Source organism: Ictidomys tridecemlineatus, chromosome 1 (assembly GCF_052094955.1).
Source record: "Ictidomys tridecemlineatus isolate mIctTri1 chromosome 1, mIctTri1.hap1, whole genome shotgun sequence".
In the NCBI taxonomy this organism is placed as follows: domain Eukaryota; kingdom Metazoa; phylum Chordata; class Mammalia; order Rodentia; family Sciuridae; genus Ictidomys; species Ictidomys tridecemlineatus.
This window is the reverse complement of record NC_135477.1, coordinates 89,757,576-89,770,370: the sequence shown is the minus strand read 5'-3', so window position 1 is coordinate 89,770,370 and position 12,795 is coordinate 89,757,576. Positions and strand designations below refer to the sequence as shown.

Here is a 12,795-nt window from a genome sequence, read left to right as displayed (position 1 = left end):
CGATACTCAACACCACATAAAAATAAATAAAATAAAGGTATTGTTTCCAACTACAATTAAAATAAATGAATAAATATTTTTTAAAAAAGAAAAGAAATAAAAGTATGATGAGCTAAACTATGTCCTCTTGAAATTCAAAGGTCAAAATCCTAATCCTCAGTATTTCAGAATATGACCATGTTCAGAGATAGGGCCCTTAAAGAGGTAATTAAGTTAAAATGGAGTCCTTAGGATAGGTCCTAAGGATGATTGGTGTATTTAAGAGTATTTAGGACACAAAAAACACAAAGGGATAAGCACATGAGGACATAGTGAGGGAGTAGTCTACAAACCAAAGAGGGTCCAGAAGAAACCAACCTTACTGACACCATAATCTGGACTTCTAGTTTCCAGAATTGAGAAAAAATAAATTTCTGTTTTTTTAAGCCATTCAGTATCAGTCTGTAATAATTCACTGTGGCAACCCTAGCATAAATACAGAAGACCATGTGATTTGGCTAAAAATCTCAACTAAGAAGAAGTTTTCTAAAGAAATATAGCTTTATTTCATCTATTTATAATGTCAGTAATAAATTAAAGTATCCCTAAAAAATTTTAAACACACAAAAAGTTTTAAATTCTGTTACTGATCTACTGATCTGATTGCACAGGTCCCAGAAAAAAATCTAGGGCAGAATAACCATACAGTTTTATATAAGATAAATCATTACACAGTTCTCAGACACTACTGACATTTTCTCTTAACATAACTTAGAAGTACTTACTTCCTTCCTCGAAATAATGGGGATGTTGAGGTCTGTATTGGACTGACATTTCCATATGTCAGCTGCTGTAATGACACAGCTCTAGACAAGCTACCAAAAACAAAGAAAGAACAATATTAATACACTTACTTTTTCCTTAAAAACAAAAACGAATTTCAGAAAACTAAATACTTCACTGATCAAAAGAAAATAATAACATTTTCTCTACCATGAATTATTTCACCTAAAAAGGGTTTATGTCAAGTAGAAAATAATACATAACAAAATGGACCAAAATAGCACCATACTTACTCTGCATTCTGAAAATTGAACTGTGCATCTATAAGCTGCTGGTGTGAATAAAGAGCTGGTGACAGGGCAAAGAAGTTATTATGTTGTTGTTGATTTGGAGTGAATGGCGGGCGACCCAAAATTGAGTTTGGGAACATGCTCCTGTTCACTGAAAGTGAACATGTATTCCTTTCCTAGAATAATAAAAAGACAATACTAAATTATTATAGCTTAAAAGGCAATGTATGCTTTGATAACTATTACCTGCTATTTAAGACAATTAAATTTAAAAATAAAACATTTAATAAAAAAACAAATATTACCAAGTTATTAATTTCATTTACATTTATTTTTAAAAGTTTGAATAGGTCTCTTAAGTACTACACTCAGTAACAAAGAAACTTATAATTAATTTTAACCACACCTAGATTAACCACATTATTCAAATAATATATGTAAAATATATGCATATTTCTAATTTTCTGATGGGTTTATCCAATATCAACACATCTCTTTAAAAATCAAGTTATTACCACATACAATAATAATAACAAAGGAATCATTCAAGACAGATATTTAATGAAATCTCAGAGATTTTTTTACATTTATTCTCAATGCAATTCATACAAAAATGTAAGCCATCATATGACAACTTGATTCCTAGGATTTGGATCTTACAAATCTGATGAAACAAGGGAAGGAATTTATACCACCCAGCAATTTTTAAAATTCTGAGATTCCTTTCAGAGTCTATATAATTTTTACAAAAGACTTCCAATAAGAGGGCTTTGTTCCACAGGAACATGGAAAAACTACACAAGGAAATCAGAACCTTTTACTGACCCAGGCAGAGAATTTGATATTTATTCTCTGCAGTGACTGATCCAGCAAGAGTAGTCTTACAAAAGGGTAGGGTAAGGAAATAAACCAAAAACAAGTAAGTATTCAATAAAGTGTACAAAGTAAAAATGGGACCCCAGGTCACCTTCCCAAAGCAAACAATTAAAAAAAAATTCTCTTAACAAAACCAGAGAGAAACTATGTAACATAGTAACAAGAAAAATTATAGCATAATTGGTGTCCACCAAGGAAAAGCCAAGCTAGCTATAGTACTTGATCAACCTACACAGAAGCTTGTAGTTAACAGGCCCCACCTATAATATAGAGCTTCCATATAAACTTCCAGTAACTTTCAAAACAGACATTCATAAATCACCAAAAGGGGAGAAAGAAAGGAAAAAAAAAAGAGACAAAAAAGGAACTGTCAATATAAACAGAAACACTGTCACGCACACACACCAAAAAAAAAAAAAAAAAGCCAAGCCAGCACAGTGGCTGAAACCTGTAATCCCAGCTACTCAGGAAACTGAGGCAGGAATGCAAATTCAAGACCAGCCCAGGGAAATTTAAGGAGACCCAGTCTCAAAATAAAATACTGAGAAAGAGTTAGGGATGTAATTCAGTGGTAGGGTGTCCTGGGTTCAATCCCCAGTACCACAAGAAATAAACAAATAAAAAAAAAAACTTCTTAAAAATAAAACAAAAAGGAAAAATTGGTAGTGACAGAAAAGAGGCAGGTCAACAGGAAAGAAAAGAAAATCAAACTATGTGATCCAATATCCAACATTATTAATATAAGATCCAGGAGGAACAGAGAAAATATAAAGAAGGAAATTACCAAACAAATAAAATCAAAATATACCCAGGACTGGGTATGTTTTTCAAAATATAACTATTCCCTAGATTAAAAGAATCCAATAAATACAAACAACATAAAAGAAATACATATCAAAATTATTGTGATAAAATTTCAGACTATCAGGAAAATACAGTTCATAATATTCCAGAGGAGGGCTGGGATTGTGCTCCATGGTAGAGCGCTTGCCTAGCATGTATGAGGCACTGGGTTTGATTCTCAGCACCACATACAAATAAGTAAAATAAAGGTCCATTAACAACTAAAAAAAAAAAAAAAAGTGTTGTGTCCACCTACAACTAAAAACATTTTTTAAAAAAATATTTCAGAGGAGGAAAATGTTAAAGTAAACAAACAAACAAAAAAAGCTGGGAATCAAAATGCCTTACAACTTCCCCAAAGCAACAATAGAAACAATAGAAACTAGATATAGACTAATGCCTTCAATGCCCTTAAGGTGTAATTCTATACTCAGCTGTACTATCCATGCAAGCAAGAATAAAAATGTTTTTCAACATGTAGAATAAAAAGAAAAAGAAAACCTGATGCTAGAAAGGGCAAAAACAAAGTAAATTTCTAAGATGATGTTAAGATGATGTTAAAAGGAAGCTCATAGCTCAAAATTAAAGCAGGAGGATGGAAGGTTTTAGAAATATTCAAAGAAAAAAAATTTAGCTGGTAGATTATCTGATATGTTTGATCAGAGAGTTCAGCTAACAGGGCAGAAATAATTATAGGAATATAGAAAAGCATATAAAAATAAACTACAGAAAAACACTTTAAAGGTAATATAAAAAAGGAAATATATTCATACTCAGTTCTTATAATAATCTAATCACTAAATACACTGATTTAAGCAAAAAGTGATTATTTGTTATACATTATTTATTACATACTGTATTTATATATTAGATTTATTATGTTGTGTGTGTGTGTATATATATATATATATATAGTAATTTTTGTATACATACTAATGTGGAGGGTAACAAGATACAAAAAGATGTTAAATCTTCATTTTCAGTAAAAGTAAATCAAAATAATGAGCTATGGAATATTTTTTTCTTTTTTAAACAGAGGAAAATAACAACTAGCCAAATTAAAAGAAATGAAATGGTTGTGTCTCTAGAGATTTAGACTAGGAGGGTTGGAAAAACTGGAAAAGCCAACAGAAGGGAAAAAAAAAGATCTGGGAAGAAACTACTAAATCATTCATATAGACTTGGTCCTTGCTTTTGCTTTAATTCTGTAAGATTAAAATTCCCTAGGTTGGCCACAGACAGTAAGATTTGTCAGCCCAGAGTTCATCAACAACTGTGGACAAGAGTCTCTGGACCATCATCAAATTTTATCGCAATGCCTGACTCTATAATTTGTCCCAGAGACACAGTATTACCCCTAGAAAAACAGAATTTGTCAACTTTTCTTAGCAGGCAGAAGAAAGTTTCTCCTATAACTTTCTTGGTAAAGGAGATTTTTTTTTTTTAAAAAAAAAAAAAAAAGAAAGAAAATCAATATCTGCTGACCTTTACTCCCTGAAGTTCACTGAACAAAGGAAGTGGACAAATACATTGCTAAACAGCATTCTAGGGAATCCATTATTAAAAGTACATTCAATAATTGTGGCAACTAACTCCCATTCTATCTTTTGTCTTGGGATGGACCTCAGCCTTCTTTATTCTGATTCTCTGACCTAACTTCCCACAAAACATAATTCCTATTTCATAGGACTAATAAGACATGAAATTAAATATAATTCACTGTACTTCATCCTGCTTAACATCTCATTTTGTTGGAATACAGATACTATAGATTCAATCAAAGAAAGGAATCTGTATTCAGAAAAACAATTAAAATGTTTTATTTTCAGACTGGAAATGCAACTTGTGGGAGAGCATGTGCAAGATCCTGGGTTCAATCCCCAAATGAGGTGGGGGTCTATTTTCAGGCTTATTTAAATAAGTTCAGAATTTAAAACATAGACACTTTTATTTATACCTATAAATAATATGTTGTGATTTTCTTCCTCTAGATCCAAATAGGGTCTTTACATGTGTGCATTTCAGACTTTAAGATGCAAATGAACTAGGTACCAACCTTATCTTATTTCTATCCCATTACATGATCAAATGCAAACTAAATATAAGTCAAAAGGTGTCCTGTGGTTCAAATTACAAAGTTATTAACCAACACCCCAGGCTTAAAAGTTTAAAATAATTCTACAACCTAAAGTTCACTCTAGGAAAAATAACTAGAATTCAGACAATCTAAAATTCCCAGATAAGAACTGATATTTCTGGAGTCCCTTGAAAACAATGCATCTGTCAGGTTCTCTTCAGAAATCAGGCTCTTAAACAGACTTCAAGTGAAGAGTCATTCCCAGGAAATTTATCAGTGGCATGCAATGTTCCCCAATATAAGTATCCTGCATGACCTTCTAGAGATAAGCAAACCAAAAGCCCATGAATTTCAATTGTTTTTTCTAAAATATTTCAACAATGATTTGGGAAAAACTACAATCCATTATAAATATTACCAGAGATCTTTTTAAAATAGAATATAGAGTTTGACAGAATAAAATCAAGTAAAACCATTGCCATACCAGAACTTTACAAAATTTTAAAACTTTTATTTTCTTCATGTGTGAGTGCGTGTGCGTGCCTGGGTGCTTGCGTGTGTGTATACATTTTTTTTTCTCTTGTGATGCTGATGATGGAACCCAGGGCCTTGTGCCTTCTAGGCAAACACCTACCACTGACCCAACATCCCCATTCCTCTTTATATTCTTAATGAAAAAATTGTTCACGAAGTAGTTATGATCTATATTAAGCATTACTCTGCTTAACCTATGGTAATAGGTATGACAAATTTTATAATAAAATTCAGGATAGGCAGTATCCTATTTTTCTTACCTTAAAAGTTGTCAGTCCTTAACTTTAAAATATAATAATCTACGTAAATTTAAACTGTTTCTTAAACCATTCTATCCTTTCTTGCATTAAGGAGAGAACCTGAAAGATTGTTTCCTAAATAAGTTTTCCCTAATGGGAAATTATACAAACTTATTTGTCAATAATCATACATGAAATAAGGTAGTAATAAAGTATTTTACAAAGTATTTCCTAGTGATACAGTATTTGATTCTCTAATTTACAATCTGGAATTTCTGTCCTGAACTTGACCTCTACCCCAACAAATTACTGAACATTCAAGGTTACATAATTCCTTCATCATTTGGAAAACAGAATATACCAAATTTAAAAAAAAAACAAAAAACTGAAACTATACTGGCTAAACCAACTATCTGTTCATCTTGTCCATACCTTTGATCTCCTAAACCTACCTTTAACCTTCACAATTGAAAAAGTCCAATTCCTAAATGCTGTTCACCAACTGTCAAAATCACTTGCAGGTTCTGAACACAGTATTTCTTTACATTAAGAATTAAACCCCATCCAAGTGTTAAAAAAGAATCTCATGTTTTAAAAGAAGAACATGGTTCCAGGGGCTAGGGTTGTGGCTCAGTGGTAATGTGCTCACCTAGCATGCATGAAGCACTGGGTTCGATTCTCAGCACCACATAAAAATAAAGACAATAAAGTCCATCAACAACTTAAAAAAATATTAAAAAAAAAAAAAGAACATAGTTCCAAATTACTGACTGGCCTGTTTCACACGGAACCTTTGTGTTACAGGACACTTCTAGACAGACATAATTGGGGCTATGCATACCAACAAATGTTATTGGTTAAAAACGTTAAATATTATTGGGTATTAATCAGTACAAGTTAAGAATCTTATGATTGCTAATCAGTACATTTTAAAAACCTTGTGGTAACTAAATATGGTATCTACAAAAGTAGTATGTTGCCAGTCATACAAAAAAACAACCTAGTGATTGATTATGATCAGTTTCCTCACAAAATTACACAAGGAACATATGTTAGTAAGTTGCCAACTTGGCTTGAGTTTAGCAGTTTCTCTTTGATTCTTTTCTGTTCACCCTACTGGTATGTGCAATCTAAATATAAATAACTTCTATCTTGAACAAAGTTTAAAGAGACAAAACAAGACAATTTAAATAACCCAGAACTTGTGAGACACAGGCCCCTGTGTTCTTACCTAGAGAGAGATAAAGATCCTATATATAAAGGCTGGGCCAGGACATACATACCTGTAATTACAGTGACTTGTGAGGCTGAGGCAGGAGGATCACAAATTCCAGATCAGTTTGTGCAACTTTGCAAGGCAAGTCTCAAAAGGGCCAGGGGTGTAGCTCAGTGACAGAGCCCTTGCCTAACTTGTGGGAGGTCCTGGGTTCGATCCCCAGTACCAAAAAAAAAATGTGGGGGGGGGAGTATTCTACTATCAGGCCAACCTGCAAATTTTCCCATAAAATGAAGAACTGAGGCAATTTCGCCTCATTTAATTATAAGTCTTAAAAGGTAAATACCTTTTTAAATATATTTTTTAGGTGTTGATGGACCTTTATTTTATTCGTTTATTTATATGTGGTACTGAGAATCGAACCCAAAGCCTTACACATGCTAGGCAAGCATTCTACCACTGAGCCACAACTCCAGCCCAAAGGTAAATACCTTTTAAGTGGTTAATTATGGTTAGAGATGTGGCTAGCATGCATGAGGTCCTACGTTCATATCCCAGCACGACACATACACACACAAATTCCAATTCAAAAAAGTCAGCAATTTTCCACCAAATTTCAACCCAGGTCACCGAAATCTGACAATAGAACATATGACATAATAATGTCACAACACGTCAAAAAAAAAAAGTGAAATAGTTCATTAATCTAGATATTTACCTTAGTTCTTCCCCGCCTTTTGAAACACCATGCAGGAGTCCCAAGGCAATCTTCCTCTTTTGATCCTGGACTGAGGACAAGGCAGGGAGGGAGCGGAGGTTGGAGGCTGCGTGGGGGCAGGACTCGAGGAAAAGAAAACTGGAGAAGTGGTCCTGAGATTCTTCGGAAAGTGGAGCAGCCTAGGGGCTGCCCGTAATTCTAAGATAGCTACAAGGTATTGCCAGACCCTCCCACGCAAAACAAAACGCTAGTTTCAGAAAGTTACACGAGCCCCGCCCCCGACTAGGGCCTTCACAGCTGTATCCCTCTCCGAAGCCCCCTAAACTCACACGTGTCCTTGCGGAAGGGGTCAACAGCGCCTACCCGAACTGCCCGCCCAGGCGTTCCCAGGAGCCAGCGGCGGCTCGGTCGTGGCTGCGCCGGAGCCACAGGAGGTAGTAGTGGTAGTGCGATGGCTAGGCCCAGCTCCCGTTCCGGCTTACAATCTAAGCCGGAGCGCGGCCGCCAGGGGAGGAGCGACACAAGAAAAGGCAGGGCCCGCAAGGGTGTGGAAGGTTGGGGGCGGTGGCAAAAAGCGGAAGACCAAAAAGTCGCCGAAAAAGCGGCTTAGAAAGCCTGACAGAGATATCCGGAAGATCGACATGACCCCGGATGGGAACCACCAACGATAGCTAGAGGTCACACTTCCGGCAGCCGCCTAGCCCCCTCCTAAACGCTCTTTGCTATAATGCGCAAGCGCAAAACTCTAGGTGATTGCTCATTGGCTTGCCGAGTGGGTGGGAAAGAGCTAGCTGGCACTAACCTGAGACAGGGAGTAAGCAAGAGTGAGGACCTGGCCCTGTGGGTCGTGTGTGCGTCCGAGCTCGCTTGCAATTCTTGTTCTGTTGAACGTTTTCAATCGATTCTTATACCCCCGAGAACTTTTTCCATGAACCAGTTTTCCTCCACTTCTTTCCTCTGGATCAGCATTAACTTTAGTTGTTGTTTCTCCATTGCAATAAACTGAGAGCTTCTCTAAAGCCGGGATTCAGCGCTCTGACCATAATAGTTAGCACTTACTAATAAAATAAATTCTTATTGCTGTTTCCTCTTGAGTAAGCTTTAATAATTTGTGAAAATATCCAAATTGTTTTAATTTGTTCATGTGAATCTGTTAATATTTCGTTATTGCCCTTTAATGCCTATAAAAAAAATCCGACCCCTCTCATTCCTTGAATTCCTCATCTGTGTCATTTTTCCTGACCAATCTGGGGAGAGGTTTATCAGATTTAGGAATCACAAAGCGGTTCTCAGATCTCAAACCCTCCTTTAGGTTCTAATTTTTTTTTTCTGTTTCTTTAGTTAATTAATTTCTTCTGTTAATTATTTCCTTTCTACTGCTTTAAATTATTTTTAGTTTTTAAGGTTTTAATTTTACTTTTTTGCTTTCCTAACACAGAAACAGGTCCTTGATGTAAGATGTCTCTTCTGTAATACAGACATTTGGTGGGGTAAGTGTCCTCCAGGCACTCCTTATCTGTATCCCATATATCTTAATACATTGTATTTTCATTTTCCATATCTCAAAATACTAATTTTTCTGTTGATTTCTTATTTGACTCATGGATTCTTTTTAAGTGTGTTACTTGGTCTGATATTAAGAGATTCTGATTATCTTTCATAATTGATTTCTAATTTAATGTCACTGTGATCAGGGAATATACTTTCCATCATTTGAATTATTTAAAATTTACTGACATTTGTTCTGCGGACCAGAAAATAGTCTTAGTAAATCTTTAGTGTATATTTGAAGTGAATGTGTATTCCACAAATGTCAATCAAGTCAAGTGGGCTGAAGCCTAGCAGTGGTGCTGGCATGTAAACTTCAGAGATTGGAGAGGCTGAGGCAAGAGAACCCAAAGTTGGAGGGCAGCCTGGGCAATGTAGTGACACCCTGTCTCAAAAAAATAAAAACAAAAATAAAGACTGGGGTTGTAGCTCAGGGCAGAGCACTTACTTAGCACTCTGGATACTGATTCAATCCCCAGTACAATAAAATAAAAAATCAAGTTGGTTGATATTTTTACTCAAATCCCGTATATTCTTCATGATTTTCTGTCTTCTCATTCTATTATCAAGAAAATATAGAAATTTGACTGTGATTGTGGGTCTTCTTCTATTTCTTGAAGTTGTGTCCATTTTTACTAAATGTTGTTTTGAGGTTCCACCCTTACTTCTATAAAAATAATTGTTCTGTTATTTAGATAATTTTTTATATGTGTGTGGTGCTGGGGATCAAACCCAGGGCATTTTTATCACTATGAAATGATCCAATGTATAAATGGCCCTCTGCTTCCCTGTTAATATTCTTTATTCAAAGTGTACTTTATCTGATAATAATAGAGCCACTCCAGCTCTCTGTTATATGGTATTAATATGGTATATTTTAAAGGATGACAACATTTTAATTATACTTATAGTCCTCCAGAAAATTGAAAAGGAAGAAATACTTCCCAGTTTATTCTCTGAAGCATCACTCTAATACCCAAACCCTAAATATATTTTTTCTAAATATTTTTATTAGTTATTGATGGACTTTATTGATTTATTTATTTTATATGTGGTGCTGAGAATCGATCCCACTGCCTCACACATGCTAGGCAAGTGGTGCTCTACCACTGATCTACAACCCCAGCCCCCAAACCCTAAATATTAAACAAGAAAATTCTAGACCAATATCCCTCATAAGCATAAATGCAAAAATTCTTTATTTTTCATGGTGCCAGGCATTGAACCCAGGGCCTTGTGCGTGCAAGGCAAGCAATCTACCAACTGAGCTATATCCCCAGCCCCTAGACACAAAAATTCTTAACAAAATTCTAGCTATTTACATTGCACAATATAGCCAAGTGTAGTGGTGCATACCTGTAATCCTGATTACTTGGGAGGCTGAAGATCACAAGTTCAGGGCTATCCTCTGCAACTTGGTGAGACCTTCATAGTAGAGCACTTTCCTAGCACATGTGAGGCACTGGGTTCAAGCCTCAGCATCACATAAAAATAAATAAATAAAATAAAGGTACTGCATTTATCTACAACTAAACAATAAATTTTAAAAAGAACTTTTAAAAAATAAAAAGGACTGAGGTTTTAGCTCTGTGGTAGAGCATTTCTGAGTTCAATCCCCAGTACTGCCAAAAAATAATAAACAAGTAAATACCATAATACATAAAAGATAGTGCACTATGACCAAAAATGGGGGCTTATCTAAGGAATGCAAAGTTCAATTAGCATTGGGAAAAAATCAATCAATGTAATTCACCATGTTAACTAAGATTTTTAAAAAATGATTCAGAGTACTCCTAGAATTACATGAAAACTTCCTCAACTTGATTGAGAGCATCTATAAAAATCATCACATCCAATGGTGAAGAACTCTGAATGCTTTCACCCTAGGAACTGGAACAAAGCAAAAATGTCTGTTCTCACTACTTCTGTTCAACATTGTACTGGGAATTTTTGCCAGTGTAATAAGAAAAAGAATTAGGAGACATTCAAATCGGGAAGGAAGAAGTAAAACTGGCTTTATTTATAGATAATACATTGAAAATTCTACAAAAGTCTTTCCTAAGAAGCTTTAAAAAGCTGTCAAAACTAATAGATGAGCAGGATACAGGTTACAAAAGCAGTATGCAAAAGTAAATTGTATTTGTATTGTGCTAGCAAAGAAAAATCTGAAATTCAAATATAAAATGCCATTTACAACAGCATCAAACATATTTGTGGAGTTCTGTTAGGCAAAAATTTCTTGCATATGAAACCCAAAGTACTATCAATTAAAAAAAAACAGGATAAATTGGACTTCATCAAAATTAGGTACTTCTTCTCAAAAGACACTGTTAAGAAGATGAAACAACAAGCCAAGCCAAGCCAAATCATATATCTGATAAAGAATTTGTATCCAGATTGTGCATTTTTTAAAACTGTCATACCTCAATAATTTTTTAAAACCAAATAAACAAATGAGCAGAAAGTTACATAGACACTTCACCAAAAACACCTTATAAGTGGGAAATAAAGACACAACATCATCAGCGAAAAAATACATTGAAATGACAATAAAATACCACTGCCTACCTATTTAATGGTAAAACCAAAAAGACTAACCAGACTGTGTTGGTGAGAACATGGAGCAACTAAAACTCATATATACTACTAGTTGAAATGTAAATTGGTACAACTTCTTTGGAAAACACTTTGGCAGTTTCTTTTAAAAAAAGAAAAAAGTTAAGGAAATGTTTACATGTGACCCTGATGTTTGACTCCTAGGTATTTACACAAAAATAACTAAAGCATATATCTGCACAAAAATTTATACACAAATGTTCATATTTGCAATAGCCAATAGTTATAACAGTCCATTAATAGATAAATGAATAAATAATTTATGGTATATCCACATAATGGAATACTACACAGAATAAAAGAAACAAATTTCTGATACATGGAACACCATGAATGAATCTCAAAATAATTATGATCAGTGAGAGAAATCAGACCCAAAAGAGTACATAATGTCCCATTTATATTAATTTCTAAATAGTGCAAACAAAACTTGAGTGAGAAAAATCAGGTCAATAGTAGCCTGGTGGGGAACAGAGAAGGGCAAGAGGGAGAGATTGCAAAGGAATAGGGAAACTTTTAGGAGTGATACTCATATTTGTTATCTTGACTGTTGTAGTTTCATACATGTGTTCATATGTAAAAACATGTATACCTTATGTTCAATTATACCTCAAAAAAGCTGTTAAAATTAAAATGATAAAAGTTCTTAGTACATGTTGCACTTTGAATAAATCTCTTAAAGCATGCATGATTTTATAATATATTACACTGGTCATTTGCAAAATCAATTCACTAAGATATGAAAATCTTCCAAATGTTGACACATTGCATACTACATTATCAAAAAATCACATTTTTAATATTACTCCAATCTCATTGAAGAATCTTGAAAAATAAAAATTTTTATTTTTGAAAGCACAGTTATATCAATGATAATAAGTAGGTATTTTCCTTGAACTGAAAATTTCACTTAATTTTCAAGAAAGTGTGTGCCAAATACCCAAGTCTGAATAATCTATTTGTATGTCAATAGATCTTTTAATGAAAGAATATTCCATGATAAAAACAAAACAGCTACAACCAGAGATATGAAAAATTGTGCTCTATATGTATAATATTAATTGTAATGCATTCTG

The 12,795-nt window shown here is 34.2% G+C and overlaps 1 protein-coding gene and 1 long non-coding RNA gene across 6 annotated transcripts in view; one reads left to right on the top strand and one right to left on the bottom strand.

The window, feature by feature from the left end:
* The window catches only part of Tent2 (terminal nucleotidyltransferase 2), a 62,455-nt gene extending 54,220 nt beyond the window's left edge, over window positions 1–8,235 (bottom strand). For 2 of the 3 annotated variants that reach the window (XM_013360195.4, XM_078044266.1), the window contains exons 1-4: window positions 7,885–8,235; window positions 7,556–7,625; window positions 1,056–1,228; window positions 765–854 (exon numbers count right to left, since the gene is read on the bottom strand). In XM_013360195.4, coding sequence (XP_013215649.2) covers window positions 765–854; window positions 1,056–1,192 — 227 coding nt within the window. In that variant the 5' untranslated portion in view covers window positions 1,193–1,228; window positions 7,556–7,625; window positions 7,885–8,235. The remainder of the gene's footprint in view (window positions 1–764; window positions 855–1,055; window positions 1,229–7,555; window positions 7,626–7,884) is intronic. The other variant, XM_005329006.5, reaches the window with a different exon arrangement.
* Window positions 8,236–8,308: 73 nt separating this feature from the next.
* The window catches only part of LOC110598519 (uncharacterized), a 62,322-nt gene continuing 57,835 nt past the window's right edge, over window positions 8,309–12,795 (top strand). For 2 of the 3 annotated variants that reach the window (XR_013436882.1, XR_002484365.3), the window contains exons 1-2: window positions 8,309–8,867; window positions 8,994–9,045. This is a non-coding gene — a long non-coding RNA (uncharacterized LOC110598519). The remainder of the gene's footprint in view (window positions 8,868–8,993; window positions 9,046–12,795) is intronic. The other variant, XR_013436881.1, reaches the window with a different exon arrangement.